The sequence below is a fragment of the Tinamus guttatus genome, unplaced genomic scaffold, assembly GCF_059628265.1.
Source record: "Tinamus guttatus ecotype Peru unplaced genomic scaffold, ASM5962826v1 Tinamus_guttatus_pri_ptg000246l, whole genome shotgun sequence".
Classification (NCBI taxonomy): domain Eukaryota; kingdom Metazoa; phylum Chordata; class Aves; order Tinamiformes; family Tinamidae; genus Tinamus; species Tinamus guttatus.
The window spans coordinates 8,595,174-8,621,301 of NW_028288780.1; the positions used below are offsets into that span (position 1 = coordinate 8,595,174).

The 26,128-nt window shown below is 38.7% G+C and overlaps 1 protein-coding gene across 2 annotated transcripts in view; it reads right to left on the minus strand.

Annotated features, from left to right (window-relative positions):
* Positions 1-1,327: 1,327 nt before the first annotated feature.
* Positions 1,328-26,128, minus strand: part of VCL (vinculin) — a 54,163-nt gene continuing 29,362 nt past the window's right edge. The window contains exons 6-22 of one of the 2 annotated variants that reach the window (XM_088526422.1): positions 25,765-25,925; positions 19,810-19,900; positions 18,437-18,584; positions 17,280-17,433; positions 16,141-16,316; positions 14,750-14,940; positions 13,920-14,119; positions 13,487-13,615; positions 12,561-12,710; positions 11,713-11,821; positions 10,428-10,730; positions 9,791-9,915; positions 9,267-9,452; positions 5,548-5,757; positions 3,200-3,403; positions 2,483-2,587; positions 1,328-1,834 (exon numbers count right to left, since the gene is read on the minus strand). In XM_088526422.1, coding sequence (XP_088382548.1) covers positions 1,688-1,834; positions 2,483-2,587; positions 3,200-3,403; positions 5,548-5,757; positions 9,267-9,452; positions 9,791-9,915; positions 10,428-10,730; positions 11,713-11,821; positions 12,561-12,710; positions 13,487-13,615; positions 13,920-14,119; positions 14,750-14,940; positions 16,141-16,316; positions 17,280-17,433; positions 18,437-18,584; positions 19,810-19,900; positions 25,765-25,925 — 2,789 coding nt within the window. In that variant the 3' untranslated portion in view covers positions 1,328-1,687. The remainder of the gene's footprint in view (positions 1,835-2,482; positions 2,588-3,199; positions 3,404-5,547; positions 5,758-9,266; positions 9,453-9,790; positions 9,916-10,427; positions 10,731-11,712; positions 11,822-12,560; positions 12,711-13,486; positions 13,616-13,919; positions 14,120-14,749; positions 14,941-16,140; positions 16,317-17,279; positions 17,434-18,436; positions 18,585-19,809; positions 19,901-25,764; positions 25,926-26,128) is intronic. The other variant, XM_088526421.1, reaches the window with a different exon arrangement.

The following is a 26,128-nucleotide window of genomic DNA, read 5'->3' on the forward strand; positions in this document are numbered from 1 at the left end:
GGTTACAGTGCAGTGGAAAGGAGAAAAAAAATCCAAGTGTAGAGTAAGGGCTCCAGCCGGAGGAGCTGCCGCGTGTGCCCGTGCCACCTCCTCGGGGCTGTGGGCTGGCCGAGCGGCTCTGCCACAAGGGCACTGGAGTCGGGGCAGTTTGAGCACGCGACACTTCTCAGCAAGGGGAAGCTCAGGGGGCCCCGGGGGCCCGGGGTGCTGTGGGAGGAGATCCTTGCAGCAGAGACACCCACTGGAAAACAGCAGTTCCCCTTCGCTGTCAAATGCCAGGGGAGACTACTGAGCAATTAACATGGACACATACAAAAGCATGGTCAATGATGGAAGCATAAAAATATCCCAAGTCTATTGTTAACAGATTTTTTTTTTTTTAAAAAAAGAAGACATACTAACACTTAGTTCAATTTACTATTACTAGAACCTGAAAAGTTTTTTGAACTTCAGGACTCAAGTTTAAAAATAGTAAAAATATCTGAAAAGGGTTAATATTGGGAACCACTGACTGGCAGTCAGTAGTCATCCGACTACCTGAACATAGGATTTTGTGTCCCTGCAGTACTTGGATTCAGAAAAGCTTATGCAACTGCTGTTCCATTGCTGGAAAGAAGGGCAGAGAGGCAAAAAGTCCTCCTGAATTGAACACTGTTATTCATCTTTTAATTTCTACCATGAGTGAATAGAATAATGGTGGATAGAAGAAAAAGAGGAGAAAAAGAAGTAGACCGATGCCCTGTCTATGTGCTCATTTGGTTTCCAAAATAAAGGAGCCAGGGCATGACATTTTCGGTCCTGGACATGATTATGTTCGTTTGAATCTGTACAGCTACCTTAAGAGAACCAAGATTGTTCAGCTCCCGTCACTGAAGTGAGCAAGAAGGAAAGCTCTGCGACTTAAGGCCTTCAACCATAAGGCTCAAGGTGCCCACAGTGTGGCATGAAATCCACTGCGAAGCCTTCCAGGACAGAACAAGAGCTCTGGAATGCCCACCTAGAGCATGACAACAGGTGACAAGGACAGCTCCAGTTTTTGTTGACTTATCGTATTGTTGCCAGGCAAAATTAACAGCAAGAAAAAAAACATCATTTCAGCAAAATAGATTTTTTCATCTTCACAAATGTTCTGTTCTGCCTTCCTCTTTTTTTTTTTTTTTTTTTTTTTTTTTTTTTCTTTTAAACACCGTCCAACATTCTCAGCAAACCGCAGCATGGTGGTTTAAGAACAGCTAATACAATTCTATTGAGAAGTTGAATGGTTATATATCCACAATTGCCCCTGTTTCACTGCCAAGTAACACTGTTAGCGTCCTTTAGTGTCCTACACTTTCAGTATAAGCTCAAAGTGAAATCCATATATTATATCATCACATGGAAACTACTGGAATATACAGTGCATAAATGAAATGTGCTTCTGGGATTACAAAATTCATTAAGAGAACCTTCAAAAGCAAACAAACCATGAAAAACTGTCTGTTGTTGAAAGCAATTTTGATTTGTGTGATATCAAATGCTTTCTAAAGATTTGAAATACATATTCATATAATCCATACCCTCAGAATGGGGCATTAGGAAAAGCTAATTTTAAAGTCATCTACAGCACCTTTTGCTGTGAATGTTTTTTTCCTGTTTTGAAAAAAAAGGCATTTTATGTCACAGAATACGACACTTATGTGGCAAGTGCCTACTGATACCACGGAGTCTTTCTGACCCAGCGAAGGGTGAATCCGGCATCTGTTCTGATCTTAATGGATGCTGCCTCTGCTTCTCTCACCGTTTCCTTTACAGACTGCATGAGGTTCTGGGCATTGTGAACCAACATCTCAGTTGCCTGTTAAGAAAGGAAAAGAAAAATTGTTGTCAATGCATTAATAGGACATCAACACGCCACTACTATCATTCTTAACTCAGCCTAAATTCTGAAAATGAAACCAACAGTCTCTGGAAACCAAGTACTAGGTTGACTTACAACAAGATCCTGTTTTTCTCACTGTCCATCTACTGAAAATCTCAATAAAGCTCCGTGTCTCAGAGTTGACTACTCTCTCCAAGAAACAACAACAAAAAAGTAGTCAGATCTGCAGGATTAGGAAACCTTGTCAGTTAAATTGGAAAATAAAGTATTTTTCACTACAATCCCCTAGAGGGTGCCAGTGCCCCTCAGATGTCTCATCTGCCCTACAGTTTTGGAAACCAACTCTTTTTGCCAGCTCTTTTTGCTATCAAGTGAAGCGATTAACAAATTGTTCATATAAAAGTTTCAAACGAAAATAACCTCGTGGCTTAGGAAGAATCAATGTCCCACTATTCAACAATAGCCTTTGAACCAGAAACCACAGCACTACACCAAAATTAGCTTTACCACACAGCTGAGCTAAGGTTTCTAACATTGAATTCCTGGAACACATCTGAGATTACATCTTCTTCCCATAAAACTGAGAAAAACAGCTCATAGTACCATCAATCTTATGCCTCTTACCTGTTCTGATTCTTCATCACTGATATTAGTTCTGCCCAGCATGGTGGCTTTGACAGTGGAGAGGATTTTGAGTTGTGTACTGATGGTTGGGATTCTCTCGCAGACCTAAGGAATAAGCATTAAACATTTCACACTGTAAACTGAACCAGTAAGTTATCTACTGGGTTTTCAGCTAAATCTTCTCATTTTGCTTTAATATTAGATAAGAAATAAGCATAGAGTATTGGTAGGATACCCGAGCTTATTTCACTCCTGACTTGCTGTATGAATTCTTTGGAAGAATGGAGGCAACACTTCTACTCTCCTCTAGATATTCTTAAAGGGTCTACTTAGCCAAATATGTATTCTGATATTGCTGGCCACCTGAGATCGTATAAAAGTCCACGAATGTTATATTACTGCTATTATACTTTGATACAAGAGGAATGACCAGGTGAAACATAAAGCAATGTAGACATTGTAAAGACCAGGGTACACAGCATGATATTTTTCACATTCTTTTGGGCACTGGCATCTTCCATCCATCTGTAACCTGATCCTGACGTTAACAAAACGCGTACTGCGGTGAGATCTAAAAACGGGCCTGAAACTTGACAAAGCCTAACCAGGCAAGGAAAGATAGACATGATTTACTGGTACAGCGCTCCTGTGCTCCCATCCTTCACACATACTGAGACTAAAAGGGCATTTTTGAGACATTCCAAGGTAGCTCCTTACCTGCAAGAGGTTTGTTCTAATGCGCTTGTCAGTGCATTGCTTGGCCACCTCCTTGGCCAAGCGGGTGACTTCGTCGGAGGCCTTGGCGATGTCCTTGGCGCACTGAATGAGGGCGCGCTTGTTCCCGCTGCCCCCTCGCACCAGGCGGGACATCTCCGCCATGAGCAGCGCCATCCGCTTGGCGGCCGCGATGATGTCGTTGCCCTGAAGAGAAGGGCAGCAGTTAGTGCTGGCGCGAGCGGCGCTCTACGCTTTGGGTAGCCAACCCTTGCGAGAAGTCAAGGATGGAAGAATGATTTGTGTACACAGAAGAGGTTTCTTCAAGGAACAGGGAAGATCTGTACTAATTAGGTATTTGTGACATAATTTTCTTCCTAACACTCAGGAAAAAACTGGAAAAAAGAAGTGGTAAAGGAAAGTGTTAGTTTGTCCATGGAATGGGTTACTGGTCTGCTGGCCAGGCCTTAAGACAAAGCATGTTATTAGCATTAGAAATTCCAGATTTCCCCATAAAGCAATGTTATTTTAAGAAGTGTGCTAAGTAGCTTGTTAAACCAAATAGCACTAATTAAATAGTATAGTTTGAAGAGTTGAGCATGAAGTCTTAAGTGGCATCTGCAACTGAAGTTACTGAAGTATCAGCTATACTGCTACCTCACTGCGTTGGTAAAGGAAAAAAGGAAGAGAATCAGTAACAGAGAAGTTTTGTCACAGCCTGGGATGCAGTAATGAGCTTCAATGATCTCCTTCACTCTTTGAAAAGAGATCTTCCTTTTTAACAAACTCTTCCCCTTTATTACAAGGCTTCCAGGGAAGAAATACTTTCGATATTTTAAGAGATAATCTATTGATATTCCTCAGATTATATTCAGATTTCTTATATTAAATATATTAGAAATACAGTGACAGAAATACTTCTGAGAAATATTTGCAACATGTGAGCTAAGTACAACCAAGGTGTTTCTCATAGTCTGTTCCAGAGAGAAACCTAGTGCAAGAAAAAGCAGACCTAGATGACCAGTTAATGCAGTGTGTTAGTATATGCAGGTTCACCTTTGTAGAAAGTTGTTAGACAAATGTGAAATATTTGGTGCCATGAAACATTCCTGTTGTGTGGATGAAATATTAGCACAGTGAGTTAAGTATTAGCACACTGTCTTCAGTATAATTCCATGATTAACATCCATGAAGCTCAGAGCAAGTAGTGCACAGGGAGAACTCAGCAAATGTGTTCTCCATCCCTGTGCACATACTTACGTGACTTGCTACTACTAAATTTACGAAAAATCCCAAACATAATATTAAACACTGTGCAGATACAGGTGATAAGAAGCTGAACTATTTGTTACTGTGCCCTGATAGCTAAACAGTTTGCTAGTATAACCACTTAGGATGCACATGACAACAAAACTTTTCCATGTTTTCACGTAGAAGGATCAAGTAACTAGGACCAATGTCCTTTACGAAGCCCTCTAACAAGTTATCCAAGCATCAGAATCTGAAAAGGACAAGAACATTTTGAAAGTCCTTTTTATTAAGAATAGTTTACTGTACATATATACACATACACACCTAAACTCAGTTATAGAACATGAGCAGCCATACTTTTTGCAGCATGCCATTGCCAAAACAAAACAATAAAGTGACCAATCTTGCAAACATTTGTGTTTAGGCTGAAGAGACAGGGTACTTGTGAATATCTGAATCTCATCTCGCATCTCCATTGGTTTCACCTAAACGCAATCTTAATTCAGCTGCCAACACATTCAGTGCAGCTCCTTCAAGAACAACAAAAAAGGACTCTCTCAAGAGCAGCGTTTGCAGATCAGCCAGGTGCAAGCCAGCAGCCAGTCCTCCAGTCAACACTGCCATACAAAGCCATTCCTTGTTCATATGTATTTTAGCTGATGGCACCAAAGGAGGCAAAGCACAAGGGTCGTGTTAAGTGACTTATTCAATGTTGTATGCTCTGTTGCATCATTACAACAGTCATTAAGAAACCATTACCCATGGCTTCACAGGTAGCCAGAATTAATGAAAAAGGAAAACAGGGGAGGGAAGACAACCCCTATTACAATTCGAAAACTGCCATAACAAAGAACAACAGGCAGATGCAAAGGGAGATGAAGCCTCTCGATATTAGTAAGTGAACCAAATCAAGCTTCAGTCTAGCACTGACAGACAGACCTAACAAACTTGTGAAGCCACTCTCAATCCTTAAGATGAAGTGCAGACACACTTATTCAGAGTCACGGGATCTAGCAGGGATCAAGAGTGATGCAAATGTGCCAGCGTTCCCCAATGGCCGATGCACGCAGACCGGTCGCCCGGGGGAGACTCAGGAGTACCTTACTAGACCACTTGGTTGCTTCCCGATGCAGAGACTGAGCAGCGGCCAGAATGGGCTGGTTAACAGGCTGATTGGTTGGCATTAACAGCAGCTCAGGCTCGTAATCATCTTCAATGTCAGAGGGGAGAGTGAATTCAACATCTGCATCATCCTCCTCATCTATATCTACACCAGCCTCTGCGGCTTCATTAATCACAGTCACATCAGGCTTTGCAGGTGGCAGCAAGGGTGGAGAAACAGGGGACAGTTAGTACGAGAAGCAGAATTTGGTAGAAGAGCATGAACTAAGCTGTTTTAGTGACCAAATATCCTCTTGGCCTCTAAGGATATGACAGGACAACTCTAGAGTCAGAGGGAGAAGAGGAAGGTCTACAAGATTAGCAAAAGCAAAACAAACATTTCACCTGTGAACCAGAGTTACCAAGAACATTAAGCAGTTACAGTTCAAAGACGGAGCAACATTTTCAACTAAAACAGTTCTGAAATGCAGAAACTGATTTTCAGAACAACATCTTTCTGGCAAGACAATGATGAAATGAATGGTTTTTAAGAAAGCCATCGTGACTGGATAGAAGCAGGCACAGCAGCTGATGATCATGGCATCTGTGCAGACAAAAAGCCTTGTATGAAAGTCACTTCACACACAGCTAACACAGAAAGACAGCAGCAGCATCACAGACAAGTCACTGACACGCTGCTTTCTGTCATGTAATAAAGGAGAGGGATGGGTGGCTGTAAAAATAAAGACTGAGGTGCTGCACATAACATTGAAAAGAACAAAAACAGGTTATGAAAAGAGGTGATGCTAAATGTCATGAACGCTGGCAATATTACAATTCTTTTAAAAAAAGACTGAAATGAAGTTAGTAAAGAGGATTATGAAGCATATTACACTGTTTTGCCACAACATGTTGTATCCATTACCTTAAGGAAAGAAAAAAAGATTCAAACAAATCTAGTGAGTTGTGGGTAGATCCTATAAAGGAGAGGTAACAGTGGCTCAACAGTACATGTGCTTAGAATACAGCAGCATTTCATTAAAACATATGCTACAGTTAAGTGCACTTCTCAGAGTATAAACAAAGTGTGAAACAAGCTAAACAACCCTTATAAAAAGAGTATGCATTTTCAAGGAGTTTTGCTTAAGATACAGCCTTTTATAGAAGAACAACTAAAACAAAGAAAAAAGTCAAAACACTTGGAAGAAACAAGATACACTATTTATATACTGCCAGACGGACTCATCTTTAGAAAAGATGCATCGTTTAAATCCCAAATTCAAAGCTAACAAATATCCCCTCCTTTCTAAAGGCAGTTTTGATGCAGGAACCTAACTGAAAAAGGAAAATTTTATTCTCTGCTTCCCCTTCCATGAGCATAACTCAGGGAAATATCAGTAGGGTAACGTAATCAGGCAGATAGAGCAGAAGCCATTTGACACAGTCTGCTCCCATCTGACACGAGCAAGACCTTGTGTTTCCATCCTTCATCTCATCCACTTTCTTCAGTGGCACTGGGCATCAATCCCTCTTCCTCCTCCACCTAATAAACAAGTGACTTAAGAAGTTATAGAAATAGTTTTGAAAACTCTGTACTTTTGGAGTATGACTACCTAAGAAAATATTTCAAAATTAAAACATGGTCTGTTGGTGGTAGAAAAGCCATCGCTGACAAACTGTTTTATTGATCACTGCCTCATTCCCTAAAGATACATTGACAGAGTAACTGTGCTCTGTTCTAACTGAAATGAAACTGTTTAGAAAAATTAAAAAGGTTAAATGTCAAGCTAACTCCCTTGTTTGTTGTCTCAAGTTATGGAAAGGGCAATGAAAATAGTGTTTCAGAACCCAAATACACTAGCCTTACAGCTTCTTCCGCAATTAGCAGGAATTTCTGTGGTTTACTTAATCTACTTATTTTAATAGCTACATTATCTAATATAGAATATATATAGTAAAAACATTTTATTACCTACTGTGTATTGTTAAATTATCTGTTCTGGAATTCAAATATCAAAGCACTTTTAGGATGCAGAAGTTAAGAATCTCAACTTCATAACTACCTTTAGAGATGACTAATAAATTCGAGTAGTATCCCTTCAATAATATCAAAATTTATGTGGCAAATACAAAAGAATGGGAAAAATAATTAAAAAAGACAAACTGACATGCAAGATTCCTTTTGCATTTTATCTATACTTCCACGGTCTTTTGTACTGGGCACACATTATTTAAATATACAAAAATTTAAAGTTGATTCTGTCATCTGTTTAAATTTATCTTTTAACTCACCATCTAACTAGGAGGGAAAAAAATATAGTTTTTGAAAGTAAAATCCTAACCTTTAAGTTATACCTGCAGAAGGTCAAAGTTCAGAGAAATCCTTAGTTGCTACCAGAGGCAAAACGTACCTCTCTTAAGAGAAGCAAATGAATGACATTTGCATTTACAAGCCAGAATAAAAACTTCAGACTACTTTGTCATATCGCTGAAATTGGAAGAAAATGAAGGCTTTTGGCCCTGATACTAGGTGGGACACATTACAAAAAGGAACGAGACCAGGTCATCTATATACGGTCACATTCTAACCCTAACCGCACCACATGAACTGCAAAGTAACTTCCAGCTCTTCGCAGAATTAAGACAAACCACCTCAGGAGCCCTGAAGCCGGCACCATCGATACTGACTTGGCAAAGTCGGTGAATTCAGCAGTCAGTGTGTCAGTGTACAGAGCCTTGAGCACCGGTTGCTCTCCAGGCAATGCCAGCTCTGAGGATCACCAACATTGTAGCACGGAAGGCATGGACATTTGTGCAGAACTATGTTCAAAAAGCGTGCTAGCAACTCCAAGTCTTACCATGGTTATACATAGTTCACTGAGGAAGATTTTAAGAGCTGAATTCTTCCTGCTACCACAATTTTAATAGCTGGCCTAATCTCTGCCATTACTAGCTCATGAAAACCATGGAGAGGGGAGCCTCATGGACATTACAGCACCCTCAATCTGACTTCTGCAGGCAATCCCTTTCTGGCTGCTACACAAAAGTGGCCAAAGGGTAGAGATTATTAAAGCAACTGTCAAGTAGATTTGCATATTCACTCTTACTGCTCCGCCACTATACTATATACCCTGTCCACAACACTGCTTAATTCCGTATTGAAGTCCATCATTATAAGTTGTCTAGGATTTCACAGGACCACTGTAAGAGTGTTTCCAGGCACATGCCTCGCTTTTCTCCTCCTCCAGTTTAAGTTGGGCAAAAATAGACATTCTGGGGAACTGGACTGTTTGTGTCTTTGGAATAAGCACATTATTTCAAGCATATGTTATTCAAAACTTGAGCACAAAACATCACTGTCATGGTTTGTACTAGTAAATTTATAAAGTTGAAGGAAATCAATGCCCTTCTCTCCAAAGATACAGAGCACTCCATGTCTTTCAGACAAACTGTCTGAAGATTTGCACACATCACTGTCTTTGATTCCTATGCAAAGCACCAAATTCTTCACAGACAAAAATATTAGAAAAATCAAGTTTACAGTTTACTACACAGCTTGGTAGCAGACAGCCAACTAAAGAACTGTGACATATACAAAATCAGAACCATTAGCCAAAGCCCAAAATAGAAAATTAGACAATTGACTGGAGCAAATTAAAACACCGATCCTGACAAAAAAAAATCCTTTTGGCCCAAGATACATATGTAAATCTCTCACCTTGCTAGACCATTTGCGAGCTTCATCATGCAACTGCCTAGCAGCCATCATCATGGGCTGGTTAATGGCCTCTCCTGCCTTCTGCTCAGGGAACTCTTCATCCTTTTCTTCAGGTGGTGGGGGTCTGGGCGGGGGAACTTCCCCTTCTGGCAGTGGTGGTTTTGGAGGGGCAAGCTCATCAGTCAGCTAAGGATGAGGAGGAAAAAAGCTATTAAGTGGAAATAAGCAGTACATGGATCGAGCCAGGGATGGTATCACGGCTCAGGCCTTCTGGATTTTCCAAGGGCTCTCTGTTACAAGAAAACCAGTCTTATCTTGAAAGCTGGGCTTTCCCCCCTCCCTCCCCTCTATTTTTTTCCCACCTTCCCTTTGTCTCTCTCCTCCTTTGAGACTGCTTATATGTGTGACTGCCACATAACACATTTTGTTTTTAAGAAATAAAAACATATTCCAGTAATTTTAGTGCTCAATCTACACTTTACCAGTGTAACCGACTATTCTGTTGCAAACTATGCTGTACTTACATGAAGCTGCTCGAGGTCTGGAGGAGGAGGTGGAAAATCTGGTTCCTGAGGCTGGAAGGCTTCTCTGACTTTGGCTACAGCTCCCAGGATTCTGTATCCAGAATCCAAGAAACTCTTCTGCAAACCTGGAAACAAAAAAATCTCACCTTACTTTCAACGAAGCCTAGCATTTCTTATCATCTAGAACACCAACAGGAAATTATTGCACAGATTGCACATGTACTTATGTGAAATTATGCTTAGAAACTACTTTTACACTGAATTTCCATGTTCAAAATGCTAGTTGTCAGACTGAGAAACAGCCACTATGAATAACATAGTTCTCATAACAGTATTTATTCTAAATAAGTTCTACAATACTTTATTGTACAATACACCTGATTTTCTAAAATACGTATTTGTCACCAGTTAAGATCACGAAATCACGTGAGACTAAAATATAGAATCCTTTTCAGCTCTTTGATTGTGTTCAACAAGACCAAGATCCAGCAGTTAATAGCATGACCTCAATTTCCTCACTACAGCATTTAAGCTTAAACCAAGTTTGCAGACATGTTAACAGGACAAAATGAGGACTACTTCCCGGCATTTTCAGCCACAAAGAAATGCATTCAAAACCAGCTCATTAAATCCTTACCAGGATCAGAAATGTTTCCTGCCACAGCTTTTGCATCCATTACCATTGGGGATATAGTTTTGCTTAGCTCATCAGAGGCTGCTTTAACAGCCTCCCGGAATTTAGGGTCCTCAGAATTTTCAACTTCCCGTTTTGCAACCAGGAGGATGCGGTTTGCTCTCCTAGCAATGCTAGTGGCACCAGCAACCAGCATCTGAGGCTGAATATTGGCCATTGCAACTTTACATTTATCAAGATCTTTCTTAATAGCCTCTTCTGATGCATCCAACAAAGACTTGGTATCAATGGCTTCATCCACCAATCCTAGGACAAAAATTAAACACATTAATATTCCAGGAACTAGTTACCATAAGAAAAATAAATATTTCCAAACGACAGTCATGGGGACTGGACTAACTGTATTACTGCAGTTTTGTTTCTGATTATGTGGCCCATCTAGCCCATTGACTGTGGTCAGAATAGCTGATGGAGGCTTCCTCCCATGAATGACACTGTGGGCTCTTACTCTTCTGCCCTGGAATGTAGCAGGATCCCAGACTTGGCATGCAAAGTACATGCAGCAGAGCTGCCTCCTCCCATCAAGTTTCCTTATGCATATTCAGGACTTTTTTGTATACTTCTCCCTTTCATACAAAAGGAAAGGCCCCTCCAGCTGTGCTTTTTTCTCCATCTGGGTGATATATAGTGACAAAGCATGTTTAAAATACCCACAAAACAGTTAAGGGATTGAAGAAAGTGGTAATAAAGTATTTAGGGAATAGCCTAGTGCAGGGGGATCTGCGCTTCAGAAGAGTTGAAGCATTTAATTGTCTGAGAACAATTCAGTAGGAGATCAGTAGCTCTGTTTCATTCATTGCTTTCACCAAACTGTTCTATTATTTTGAACATATTTTCTTGCCTCCATTAAATTATCTGACCTCATTCAGCACACCAAGGTCATGCTGAAAGCAAAAGAACAAAAAAAAAAATACTCTGGCTGCTGGAGGGATAGACTGTTACAAATCAGCAAGCACAATAAACAAGAAAAGATTCTGTTTTTCTCAAGGAGGAGCTAAAGCCCAATTTAGTTCTTCCAAATGCTAAAAATTAACACCTGCGAAACAATGTGAATAGGCTGTACAACATATACCTTTCCGGGGCCATAGTGCACATGCTCTTATTTCTCCGAAATTATTTATATTCAATTAATTATTACTTTTATGCATGATCCATCAATCCAAATAGAATGGAAGAACACCAGCTAAACAGGCACAAATACGGTCTTCAACAGAAATTACCATTTTACCTGTCATTTTTTCTACATTATCAATCCATTGGTTCTTCATGGTCTCAAAATGCTCATAAGCAGCTTGATTTCCAGGATTTCTCAGGAGAATACGGGCAGCTGATACCACCTGCCAAAGGAAGACATTTTCAGTTATGAAAATACCAGTACTTAAGAATATCATGCGTGTTCTTGAAAAGGCATTGGTCTTTCAGGACTGGATGTGTAGCTCCACACTTGTAATACTTAAATTTATCAACATTTAACTGCATTAAGATTTACAGTACTTGCAGAATTCATTGCCAAAAGCAGTGTTTTCTGGAGTTTCCATTACATGTTTATCATACACCAAAAATAGTTTAAGCAAAATATTTGAAATCACTAAAAAGAAACAACACCAAGGATAGTCTCATTACTGAAAAAATGCCAGAAAGCTTAATTGGGAAAAACATTAAAATGTATTTTCCACTTAAATAGTTTTTTAACCTTCAAAGTAATTTTGCTGTTAGGATAGAATCATAGAACGCTTAAGGTTGGAAGGGACCTCTAGAGGTCATCTAGTCCAACCCCCCTGCATACGCAGGGACACCTAGAGCACATGGCACAGGACTGCATCCAAGCGGGTTTGGAAGATCTCCAGAGAAGGAGACTCCACAACCTCTCTGGGCAGACTGTTCCAGTGCTCAAAGGATAAATTCACTGTGGATTCTGTCCAGAAGTGTAAGAATAGGACATGCCATTTCATCAGCTTATTCTACTTTATAGCATAAAACGAAACAGTTGCCATTGTCCTATCAAGGAATAGCAGAAGCACACAGAAGAAAATACAGAGGTCCTTTTCTGGCCATTTTGAGACTAAGAAAGCAAACCTGTGGGGTAAGTTCTCTTGCTGATTTCACAGTTGCCTGAATGCCTTCCACAGTACTTTTATTAGCTGTTCCAACCGCAGCTGCTTTTTCTGCTGTAGCTCCCAGTCTGGCAGCATGGTTTTCAAAGTTTGCTGCTCTTTCATCAAACACCTGGTTGTAAGCAGAGAAAACAGGTTAGACCCAAGCACAACTTCTCTAACAGAACCGACAATTTCTTTTTAAGTGTTAGGGACACGTTCATAACGTCCCAACTTAACACATTTCTGACAGCATGCAAGAGGACACAAGTTTTGAAGAACTTTTTTTAGTCTTTATGTCATCAGACTTTCAATTGCTAACCTACCCCATCAAGGGATATTACCACTCTTTTACATCACTGAGATATTAAATACATTAATTCCTGACCACAGCTGTAAAAAATAGAGCTAATACAAATAAAATTCCTGGTTCAGCATGTGGAGATTAACCTGCAAACCTATAAACCATAATATTTACATTCAGAAGATAAATACTGAGTTTTATCCTAGAAATTGAAGCTCCATATTGGAAAAAAAAAATTGCTCCCTTGACAGTCAAGGCACAGAATACTTTGGCAGAAGCAATCCTACTGTTAAAGCTTAATTTCCTAAAGCCTTGGGAATCATTCTGATTATGTTCAAGCCAATTAGCCAGAGCTTCCCACCAGAGTTTGAGATACTTCTCGTGAAGCCACTAGCCTTGAAACACAGGAAAAAAATTACACAGCAAAAGAACAGATCAACTAGATTGATGAACCTTGGCATGAGTCTATTTTAATCAGTTCATGTGTTGAGATACACAATCTACCATGTTAATTAGTGATTCCTGCACAGCACTTTTTAGCATGTTATAGGCAACATGACACAAACATCATGGGAAAAATTTCACATGGAGAAAGAAGTGCTTACCTCATCCCTATTGGGAGCATCAGAAGGGGCAGTGGCTGCTACTGCTAACAATTTAATAGGAGTTGTAGTGTCACTGAAAACATCAGATACCTCCTGGGTCATTGCTTCTTGCATCCGTGCTTTAAGATCCTTTTAAAAAATAATTTAAAAAAGGTATTACTACAAAACACAGTAACACTAAGAGTTTGTATTCAAATATCAATATATTTTCTTGCAAAAAGAAAGTCTGCTTTAAGCGTCTCTAGAAAATACAGTCTCTCCGCAACAACCAAAAAGCCTCTTGCACATTCTTTACCTATACAGCTTTTTTTGCTACAGCTTCTTCTTCTTACTGATGCCTCACACATACAGGCATTTAATTGGAGTGGTACAACAGTTCAGTGCTTCTCGTGTTTCCCTGCAAAAGAACAGATGCACCTGCAAGGCTTGTTACCTTCAGGGAGTCCTGAAGCTGAGCAGCGACTGCCCTGGCCTGAGGGGACTCTCCCTCCCCTCTGGCTGCCAGGTCGGCCAGCTGAGCGGCCAGTTGGTCCACACGGTCACACTTGGCAAGCAGGTCTTGACGATAGGGTCCCATCATGACATTGGCTAAACGACGCCCTTCTGCCACCAGGCCCCGAATTGCTGCCTGGCCTGCAGTGGAAGAAGACATACTGCAGTTATATATAGGAGATCCAAAAGCCCTGAGCATAACTGTGTAAAGGACATTTCGGAGTTCTTCCATTTTTAAGTGCATCTTTTCTAGTTGGAAATTTTTGGCATAATTACATGACCACTGAGAGCATGCTTGAATTTCCAGATTACTTTAATCAAGTAGCATTTTCCCCCCAAAAGTAAAAACCTCATGAGGTGAAGCCATTTTTAAACCATGGTTATAACGCTTTTGTCCTCTCTGAAAAACTAAATTTGTCTATTTGCTGGATTAAATATAAATTCAAGTCTGAGACACTGTATTTGTAAGATGAAACAAGTAAAGAGTTGACAGTTCACCTTTTCTGCATTACTTATTTTCCCATTCTCTGGGAAAATTCTTCTTTCCAGAAGACCAAATGAATCACAGGCCAGCTTGATTCAATAGCACTGCAGCCAGAACATGGCTATAGAGCACCAGCTATGAACACAGTATTAGCAAAGAGATACTGTGTATGGCAAGCCTCTGAGGAACAGTAGTTTAAGTCAAAAACTACCAACAGGTTTAACTGTAAAATTGGGATAGGTAAGGAAGTAGGGAAAAGCTCCAGAAGAGTATGGAGAAACACTTACCTACTCCCCGATCATCAACTGTAGGATTGTCTATCCACCTTTGAGCTTGCTCAATCTTTCCTTCCAAATGGACAGCTGCCTTAACTGGCCTAGTATTTGCTACTGCCTTGTTTGTTTTGGACTGCAAATTCTGAAGCGATGTCGCTATTTGCTTAGCTAATGCACGGGCCTCTGGAGAGTCACCTTTTCCACTGAGGATAAAGGAAGGAAAAGAAAGGTCAAAGTCATAAAAATTCCTATAGCCCAAAATTCATTTATAGGGCAGGTAAGAACACAAGCAAAGGAATTTTTAGTCCTTTTAAAGAAGGTCAAATTGAGACCTCACAGATCTGCATTATTTGTTATAAGATCCATCCATAAATCCCTACCTCATATTTTTCTACTGGGGCTCCTATGGCACTTATGTTCAACACAACACTAATGTGATAGGTTAATGTCACTGACAGTACTAACATATGACTTATTTCCCACATCCATGGTCATCTTATGAATTACTGCAGAAAAGCCACACAGATTAAAAAACAAAAAGCAGCAGCAACCAAGGCTATTCAAAAGCTAGAAAAGATGTAACATATTTAGAACTCCAGCAGCTAAATATTAACAAAAACTTTAGTTTGCTACTAATAAAAAGTATTTCTTATTGTAACTGATTAGAGACGAAAAATGACTTCATACAATACTGTTTCAGTCTGTTCTTAAGCAGCCTTCTTGCAAAACTGGCAAAGAAACAGCATTTGCAACTGAGCACAGAACCCAACTTACAGGTTTTTCTGCAAGTCTTAAAACATATGGTTTTATATAGCTTATGGTTACATCTTAGAACACTAATAAAAGACTGAAGTGCTAGATATTCCACCCTCTCTCGTAGTAACTGCTTAGCAAAGAATCAGTAGTGACATTTGTTTGTATATAAAAAAAACAAAATAAACAAACAAACAAAAAAAAACAAATTTCACATCATCTGGTTCCTCTGAAGTGCTTTGTTAGTGAAAGGAGGGGGCTTGGGCTTCAGTTTGCCATTCAAACATTCCATAAGCAGTAGGAAAAAAATTTAGATGTGCACCTCTAGCTACTCACATTTTCTATAAGGGGAACCTATCATAACGACAGTTTGCCGATAGAAATAATTAAATAGATTAAAATACTAAAGCGGACAATAAGTTTTTAAAATGTTAAATTTTAAAAAGCTTGTTAAAATGTTTTATTTTCTGTTCTGGGAAGTGAATGATTCTTAGCATTTTAGCTGGACAAAAACAAAGTTTCAGATATTCATTTTCAGTTTCTTGAAAAAACATATTGAAAATACTGATGATTAATTGGGGAATAATAAATTCTGCGCTTTGAACAACCAAGAAAATGGAATTGAAATAAATTAAGTGACAAACACATACTGTCTTCGTAGATCTGACAGCTTAGCTGTCAAAGCAGAGATTTCTCCCAAGGATCGAAGGATATCATCTCTTTCCTTAGGCTCTTCACACAATTCTGCCACTTTCCTTGCTTCAGCCATAATTCCCCGAATATGTTCTTCTCCTTCACTGCCGCCATTAGGATCTGCTAGCCAATTCTTAATAGAAAAGTTGCATAGGTGTGAAAATGAACAGCAACACTATTTCTACAGACTTAAAACAGCTTTCAAAAATTTAACAGAAAATACTTTTTGAAAAAAAAAAAATCTCTGTTCAGTATATACCCTGGAGCTCTATCTGCCAGATGTTTTACTTCAGAAAAATATGAGTAAATTAAATGAGCCTACTCTCCCCTGCATTTGCCAATGATCTTTTCAAAAGCAACATTTAACCAGATGTCTCAGAGACCCACAGTTCAGCTTTTAGAAGAAAAATGAAGACAGATGCTCTTGTGGACTATGTAACTTTTGCTATGGAGCTCTTTCTAAAAGTTTTCATTACCCAATTCATAACCTGAATATATAGATATGTATCTCTCTGTATATAGATATCTGGACAAGATATCTATATTATATACACACACAAAATTCCTTAGCTGATGATTATGAACTTTATGACTGGGTAATAGACTGAAAACTGAAGGAGATTAAAAGTTACAAAAACACCTTCTTGCTCTTTGTCATCAAAAGCATGAGGATCTAAATCTGTTCTAGTACTCCCAAAACAGAGGCTAAGGAAGCTTCCCGGTGCAGTCTGCAACTCCTCTACTTCACTTAAATCAGATCAATTTAAGTCTGAATTTACAGAATGCTTCCTCATTTTATATGCTTATCCTTGAAACTCTTTGTAAATGGTTTATCATTGCTAAAAACACAGCGACAACAAAAAAGCCATAGGCTGTAAAAAAAAAAAAAAAAAAAAAAAAAAAAAAATTCACAGACACTGGAATTATAGTGTTACAAAATTAAGATTTGCTTTTGTTAAATCAAGTATACAGTCTTCCTGATGAGTAGGTGCATTGTGTTTGGAAACACCTACACAAGTTTAGCCTAACAGAGCTAACAGCAGTAGTTTAACCTTTTTTTTTTTCCCCCCATCATTTATTAACTCAGAACTGGTACCTGAGCAGCATCGATCTTCTTAGCAATTGCCTGCTTAGAGTTTGTCATGGCTTCCAGCTTGCGGGCTGCATTCTCCACCTTGGCAGTGAGCAAGTCGAGACCTTGCGAGACCTGCTGCGCTTTCTGCATAGCCATTGGGGTGGCACCCTGTCCTCTGCTCAAGACAGAGAAAAAGCAGCACAGACTCAGCTCAGGACTCAACAATAAATTTGTTCAGCGCTTCAGATATTTTGCATTTGCTCATTTCCTACATTTCTTATATTTACATAAAGTCAGAAGAGATGCTTGTATTTAAATAAAGGACATTTATTTTTCTAGAAGAAAGAAGTCTTCTAACTCCTACTACTTTTTCTGACAATTTGCAAGATACATGTTAATATAAGAAGAAAATATTATGCCATCATTGCTTGTCTCTCTGTTATGTACAGCTTCTGAGGGCTTCTGATTTTCTTGTTTTTAAGGGTGGAATGGGGGAGAAGACCATCAGAAAAACATAGATCAACATTAGAGTATTACAGCTTATAGATTAATTACACTGAGACAAAGCTGTGAAAAATCCTCACACTCAAAAGAAACAATTACAGGAATAACCATTTTTTAAGTGACAAGTCAGAAAAGTGATAAAGGACTCCAGTTACATCAGGCTTGAACACCAAGAGAAGACAGACAGATCAGGTTCTGAAGAATTTATCAGTAACTGATTAACTTCAACAACTACTGCTGTAGTTCAACACACCTAATAATCACAATACTCATGCATGTGATGGTCATTAGGATATCTTCTATGGGGAAGAGGCATAGCAGAGTTTAGGATTTAATTTCTGCATAATTTGAAGGACAATTGCATTGGACATTAAACAAACTCGGAGTTACTTGGAGTTATCTACCTGAGCAATTCTGCTCATCATTGTCCCAATATATCCTGTAACTAAGGATTTATATATTAAAGCAAGTTACTCTTATCAGAAGATAATGAAATACTCGCATGCCACACCACAGCAATGTAACCACAATAACAGTAAAATAATAATAATGAATTAATAAATAATGCAGTTAGTGCCCTGCTCTCCTATGGGATAAGAAACAACATAACTGCAAGTTCAGAAAAGCTGTTCTAATATCATTGGAAATCAATCCACTAGAGGTAACCAATTTACCTAGCGCGGAGATCAGCCAGTTGATCGGTCATTTGGCCCAGTGTTTTGCACGTGCCCAGAATCTCTCTGCGTTCTTTGCCCGCACACAGTTCTCCGGCTTTCCCAGCTTCATCAAGGATCTGCCTTATTGCTTGCTCACCAGCATCTCCTAAGACGGGGTGTCAGTCAGCAAAATGTCAAATAAGATATTCTTTGATAACCAGGAATCTCATCCTAGCCTGCCACACTGATTATATTATAGGGTCAAATTTGGGAGTGCGTTTATTCAAAAGGACAAGACATGGGTGAAGTGGAATAAATCTTACAATGGGACAATACTTCTGAACCAGTACAGCACAGACACAGTACTGTGCATCATGTGCTATGTGCTTCAAATCATTTACTCATTCTGCAATAGATTAAATCTTGGATAAGATTCAATTACAGAATTTCTAATGCACTCCAGGTGAGAAGAGAAGGAGCAATGTGGAAAGGTTCAGCTAGCCTTAACTTCAGCCACTTGCAAGTGACTTACATTTGGCAAGAGCAGATCAAGATTATTTCTCCTTGTAACCATCCCCCACCACATCCCCAGCAATACAGGTACTGGCATCTTCCTCATCCATAAAGCACCAGTTCCCCATGAAATGAGAATAATGAAAGTAGCTCAAAGAGTAAGTGCTGCAGTAAAAACCTCTGAATGACAAAAATATAAGATTTTTTTTTCCAAGTAATATCCAGAAAGATCTGATTTGAACCAATTGCTACATGTTTTCAAAGTCCTTAACTACTGATTTTTTTTGTTTTGTTTCCTTAATTGTCCATGTCAATGACAGAAGACTTTGCAAGGACCTGAACTTTCTGGAACTGAGTGCAGCAAGGGGGACGAGGTCAAAACAAATTTAAGCAGCAGCTTAATAACAACAGATATTTCACTCCCAACATTTACAACTGTATATTTAGCTTCCATTTCAGAGGAAACCTTTAATATAAGGGCTTTCAACATATAAACACGAAAGGCCTGCAGCTGGTTTTAGGAGCTATAAAGATGCATAGAAAGGCAAAACCTTTATATCAAGATGACACATCTGCAGTTACAGTATTTACAGCATCTTTTCCATGTTAGTTTTTATATTTTACTAGTAGAATGCAAAGGAAGACAATGATGTGTACCATATAGAACAGTTACTTGGATACCTTAGAACAACCAAAGCTTCCTGTGTCATTAGGCATGTAATTTATTTGCTTGATCTTCACTATTTAAAAAAGGAATTTCTAAATGCTCATTCAGAATGATCTACCTTGCACAGTCAATTATGTAAGGCAATTCTGTTTTACAGAACATAATTATTTAGGCTTTTAAAATCAAAATGTTTTTCTTTATTAAGTATTACCTGGAGGTGCATTTGGATCTCTCAGCCACCCTTTTGCCTGGTTCATCTTAGAATCTATTAAGGCCAAAGCTCTTTTCATGGCTTCAGTGTCCTTTGCAAAAGAAAACACCGTAACAATTCTCAAAAAAAACACACCACAGATAGTTAACACACCAAAGCAGACAGAACGGTTCTAAAGCAGCACCTCCTTACAGAAGCGCACCCATATAAGCAGCTCCAAACCAGTTTTCAAACCAGCAGGTCAGAGTCACTCCTTTCCGAGGACAGATGCTTTCATCACTCAAAATGCAGAAAATGTGCATGCAAGTTTATAGTGATTTTTCCAGTCCTTTATATACCAGTGTTTTAATTTCTGAAATCAAAGCTCTAGTAAGCACACATCTTGCAGTTAGTGTTTTTTCCCCTTAATATACAACAGGGCATGTATAAAATAGACCAATGAGACTATCATTCACAAGACTTGAGAGAGTCAACTTTTTAACAGTGGAAATTGACCTGTGAATTTTACTGCTTTGTGTAAGAGGATGTGCATTTGTGTATTTGCTTTTTTCTATTAAAAAAAAACTTCTGCTATTTAAAGTCAAACAGGTGCCGTTTGTCATTTATAAAGAAAGAAGCTGAAGAAAAGCAGAGTGTCATTTAATTCCTGCAATTTCCATATGGAGTCTCTAGAAATTTTAAACCACATGAACATATGTTTTAAACTCAGACCCTTGCTGCCATGAGTGTCAGAAAAGCTGATTTTCTATCCTGCTTTATCTAGCATATCTTTGCCAGGAGACCAGACTGTCCAGTTCTCATCTCCCTGCACACTCTCTTAACTGTCCACGTCATCTCTCCACTAGAGACCAGAAGTTTTCTATCTTAAACAAATGTAAAGATGGTCAGAGCAGTAAGTGCCTTAAGTAAAGAGTTGGGACGAGGCCAAAGTAGCTCTTTCATACACAGCTGCAGGGAAGCCCAAACCTCGCACCAGTAACCGAGTCTGACTGTCCATGTGCAGTTGTTACAGCGAGGAGCCTGTTCTGAGCACCAAGACCCGATAACAGGCAGCAGGGGGAGATACCCTGCTGAGAGTAGAGACACCTGCCCCATAAATAATTTCAAACAAAACTAACTGAATTTTAAAAAGGTGACAGAAGTTGCTGAGTATATTGATGAGATGCCTGGTATGGGAAAGAAAGGATGGAAAAGGAGAGGGGAGGAGAAATGGCAAAGTCCTTTCCCTTCTTGCCCAAGGAAGATTTTGTGCAGGCCCCAGCTGCATGCAGAGCTGCAGCTTCAGCAAAATGGGACAGAAGCTTCTCAGTCTAAGGCTCATCTGAGGGGCAAAATCAAAGCTACCTTTAACACACAGGATTTCATGACTGCCAACACTACCCAAGCCACAAAGGTTCCATCTCTTCCATCCTGTGAGGGTTGTGCAGCTGCACTGGGCTGTGCAGTGCAAGTCTTGCTGTCCCGCGTGGCTCCTGACGGACGCTGGGGTTGTTGGCCAAGCACCATCCCCCTCGCTTACTTCAAAAAATCTGGTAAAATCCTAGTGCAGCAAAGTGTTTCTGAACAACTCTTAAAACACAGATTTCCCATCTTAACAGCCCCAACTGCCAAGGCCAGGAGTCACTTCCAACTTTAGCCTGGTAAGGAGCTGTTACTTCAGTGCAACAGAAGGGATTTTTAAATAGACCAAGCAAAGTCATCCTTAACCAGGCTTCCTGGAACTGCACTTACTATTTCACTTCTGCTTCCACCTCAGTTTTGTATCAGGTGGTGTTTTTTGGCAAGAAACAAACATGTAGCCATCCTGAAATGTCTGGATTTCTCCACTGATCCAGGCTACTAAGCAGAAGTTGGAATTAGAAGCTTTCAATTAAAAACTAAAAAAAGAAAAAGAAAAAGAAAAAGAAAAAGAAAAAGAAAAAGAAAAAGAAAAAGAAAAAGAAAAAGAAAAAGAAAAAGAAAAAGAAAAAGAAAAAGAAAAAGAAAAAGAAAAAGAAAAAGAAAAAGAAAAAGAAAAAGAAAAAGAAAAAGAAAAAGAAAAAGAAAAAGAAAAAGAAAAAGAAAAAGAAAAAGAAAAAGAAAAAGAAAAAGAAAAAGAAAAAGAAAAAGAAAAAGAAAAAGAAAAAGAAAAAGAAAAAGAAAAAGAAAAAGAAAAAGAAAAAGAAAAAGAAAAAGAAAAAGAAAAAGAAAAAGAAAAAGAAAAAGAAAAAGAAAAAGAAAAAGAAAAAGAAAAAGAAAAAGAAAAAGAAAAAGAAAAAGAAAAAGAAAAAGAAAAAGAAAAAGAAAAAAGAAAAAGAAAAAGAAAAAGAAAAAAGAAAAAGAAAAAGAAAAAGAAAAAAGAAAAAGAAAAAGAAAAAGAAAAAGAAAAAAGAAAAAGAAAAAGAAAAAGAAAAAGAACACACTTGTTCATGATCTTGAAACCAAGTCTTGACATTAGTGATTTCTATAGCTCTTCAAGTGTGCTGTCTTTTTCTAAACAGCTATATATTAAAGACTTGACCATCTGGGATTTGCCAGAACCACCATTATGAGCAAGGAAAGAAATCCACAGCTATCCCACAAGTGTAGTTTTCTCTGCAAAATCTATTTTCTCCCCTCTTTTTCCCCACATCTAGTTGGCAAAAGGAGCAAAATCAGCACTACTGCCTTTTGAAAAGAAAAACTAAAACAGTTAAATGCCTAGGGCAACACTCCCTGAAAGGGGAAGAGTAAACGGCCTTTTTGCAAGTCAGTTCCTAAGGGAAATGAGCACTTTATCCAAGATATTTTATACACCACTTTTACCACTCTGAAGAACTTGGAGATTATTCATACAGCAGGTGGCATTGGCAGTGCCTTGAAAAGGAAATGGAGAAATCCAGCACAATCCCTTGTTAAATATAAAATACAATTGCTGACTCAATTAAGTGGTCTCGTCTAACGATGTCTGCATTTCATTACCAAAGAAGGGAATGCTGAAGGAAATAGGCAACGGCAGCCTTCTGGCAGAATATATAGCTTAGTCACCAGCCAGGCCCAAGCCTGCAAGATACTAGATACTTCTCAGCCTCCTACAACTTTTAACCCCCTCCATTACCATGCAAATAGAAGACGTATGAATTCAATATTACTTTAAATTTTTAAAAAGTGGAACACAGTTAACAATACAAAGGAGAAAGTTAAACTTCTCAGTAAAATAAAATCTGAGATAAAACTACAAAGACAGGAAACAACTATAGATTTTTTTTCTGTTTATAAGATGTTGGCAGAGATCAGTATTTGTCCAGTATCTCAGCTATAAATCAGCATACATTTTTTTTTAAAAAAAAAAAGTCCATTTTGTTAGTGCAAATAGACATTATTGCAATCCGTAACAGTATTGCACACTTCAGGTTCTAAGGATAGTCTGATAGAATAGCTGTGTCAGGAAAAAGCCTACAGCTATTCCTCCTCTGCTACATCTAAATAGATTTTATGATATTTGTATGTGTACACAATAAAAGAAAGAATAGCACATTTAAAATAAGTCCCAACATCAAAAGTAGCATGTATTACACTGGCAAAATTCAAGTCAGTCTGTCCCCAAAAAGACCTTTCTTTGCTCAGGAAAGCATGGGAAAAAAAAAAAAAAATCTTTCCTTTGACGGCCAGGCAGAAGTTGCATGCAAGAGGAATGTCATATTATAATCAACAACTCCTCCTCTCTCAGAGAGATAAACAAATGAACATATATAGACATATAAGGAAAAAAGGTCCAAAATACTTGGCCATCAGAAAATTGGCTCCAACTTCTCGCTACTATTGAATTTTGCACTCAAAAAAATTTTACACCACAAACATTTTAATTTGTGGTTCATATACAACACTACAGCTCCAGGTCAGAGTACCCTAATTCTGCAAAGTGAAGCTGCAATTGAGAATTAATGATTGTCTTAATTCTGAAAACAAAGCAATACTTTGATATACTTGTCCACACAATATACTTATGCATTAAGCATAATGGCCAAGATTTTCCATTTGCAGATACTATGAATATGCCAATAACTCTATTAAAGAAATCCGTGGTAGTCGCCTTTGTTAGAAATAAAAGAATTTTCTAAGCCTAGCTTAATAACTTTTTGTAACACAATCATTTCTTACCATGAAGGTTTCCAGATTTATTGTGGATCAATTGCATTGGAATTTAGCAAAATGCAGGAATGATTAAATCCAATAATAACAATGAATTTAAAAACATCCCCATGAAAATCAGGCTTTAGGCCTAAGCCTGAAGAACATGAACTATTTGGCCTGATACTCTGCAGAAAGGGTGCTGATGGAATGCTACAGAACAGACAAAACTCCTGATTTAATAAACCTTTCTGGGCCTGCAGAAAGCCTGTTCCTGCACAACCAGCTCCTTTTATTTGTAGCTACAGACCAGTAACATAACCCAACAGCATTCAGGAGGAAGGTGCTCTAAAACCTCGGGCTGGCTCTAATCAGTGTCTGAAAGAGTCTTGTTGTGGTTCACTTCGCCATCGCCACTCAGTGACAGCCAATTCCACATGGCTCGACAGGACTATTACGATCCTTTCAAAACTTCTATGTGCATATACATAAGTATGGTGTTACAGCGGGCACACAGAAGAGTCACACAGCACACGGCCTGCACACAGCACAAATCCCACAGGCATGCTTGGTTTGTTTTAGTACAAAGTAGAGGTGTAGGGTGTGGAAGAAAGCTTACCTTCTAAAGGTGAGAAAAGAGTAAGAAACAGGAGAACAAAAACAAAGATGCATAAAGTAGTCATAATAAGGAAGTGATAGTGTCAAAATAACTCAAAAGGCAAACTAAAGGTCAAGTGCCAAACAATATAGGCCAAAGTGATTTTAATTGATTGCATCAGTGTTAGGTTATCTGTAAGAGATTTGGGTTGTTAATAAGTCCAACATCAGGTCTCAATACTTTCTTTGAATATATTTGATTATTTATTTGCAGTACTAACCCTTAAAAAAAGAAAATTCCTTTAGCAATGTACATCAAGGTATTGAATAAATTGGCAGGAATGTCACCTATAAAACATATACTCATAAGCCCAAAACAGCACTTCACTCATTTGGCCCATCATAGGGAGCTTTGTGGTGTAACACACAGATCTGAAACATTTCCCCTATATTCAGCAAGCATCCTTTAAGAGCATCACGTGAGCCTTCCAGGTAAGTAGCAGCAGCCACAGCTTAGCACAGGGTCACAAGGAACCTACACTGTCCACATTTCAGCACCCAGGCTTTATTCAGTTCACTCTCATCCTAAAAGGCTGCTCAGTCCTGGGCACTTGATTTATTTATTTGTATGAGGGACACGCAAACACTTGAAATTTTCTTCCATATCCAAATCAAAAACAGGGGAGAAGTAAGCATCCCTCACATTACTGAAACTTGCTGACTTCTGCATGAGGAAATCACAAAAGCCTTCTGCATGAGGAATGACTGCAGCCTAACTTTTCTAACTTCTAGGGGGGAAATCTAAGGTAGACTACCCTTAGGGGTGTCTATTTACAGGATTAGTTTAGGGGACATAACATACTTATTGTACCTCCATGAGTTATCAGATCACAAGGTGACAAGAAACGCTTTGAGACATACATTGTCTTCCACAATTTCCTAATCAAGCCAAAACCAAAAGGTGAAGAATTCTAAGTCTTCTGGGTGACCATTCAGTTCCAAAAATCCATTAAGATACTTTCAAAGCCAAATTCCTTTAACTTAGCCATTCAAGAGAGAAAAGTAAATGTTGAAAAATAAGCCAATTGTCTCAGAACATGTTCTTTGTTCAAAGAATAAAAATTTCCCTGAAAAAATCAGATTATGTTCTCTAACCTTAAAGAGAGTATGACTGCATAGTGCTGTGAACATGCACATATGTCAACCTTCTCAAAAACACCAGTTTATAAGGATTTCACAGAGTATACAAAAGGCAGATGTGAAACATACCTTGCTGGCCCAGGCATCTTCATCCCAGGAAGTGAGTTGTAAGACACGGATTATTTCATTTATCTCGGCACTCATTTTCTCTACTGTGAAATTGCGATTTTTCAAGGCCTCTTCTATTCCATGGCTTTTAGAATTTTTTGTAGTTACAAATATCTTCATAGCTGTGAACACGGTACCATTGATTAGAACAAACTGCCTGCAAGGTGCAATCAATATTCAAAGGCACCCCCTACTACATAAATACACAGACAGACAGTTTCATTTTGCATTGGCAATTTTATCATAAAGTGATTGTAGTTACAGCCATCTGTATCTCCTCCCCCCTTTTTTCCCCCCCATCACTACGACTACTGTATCTATACCA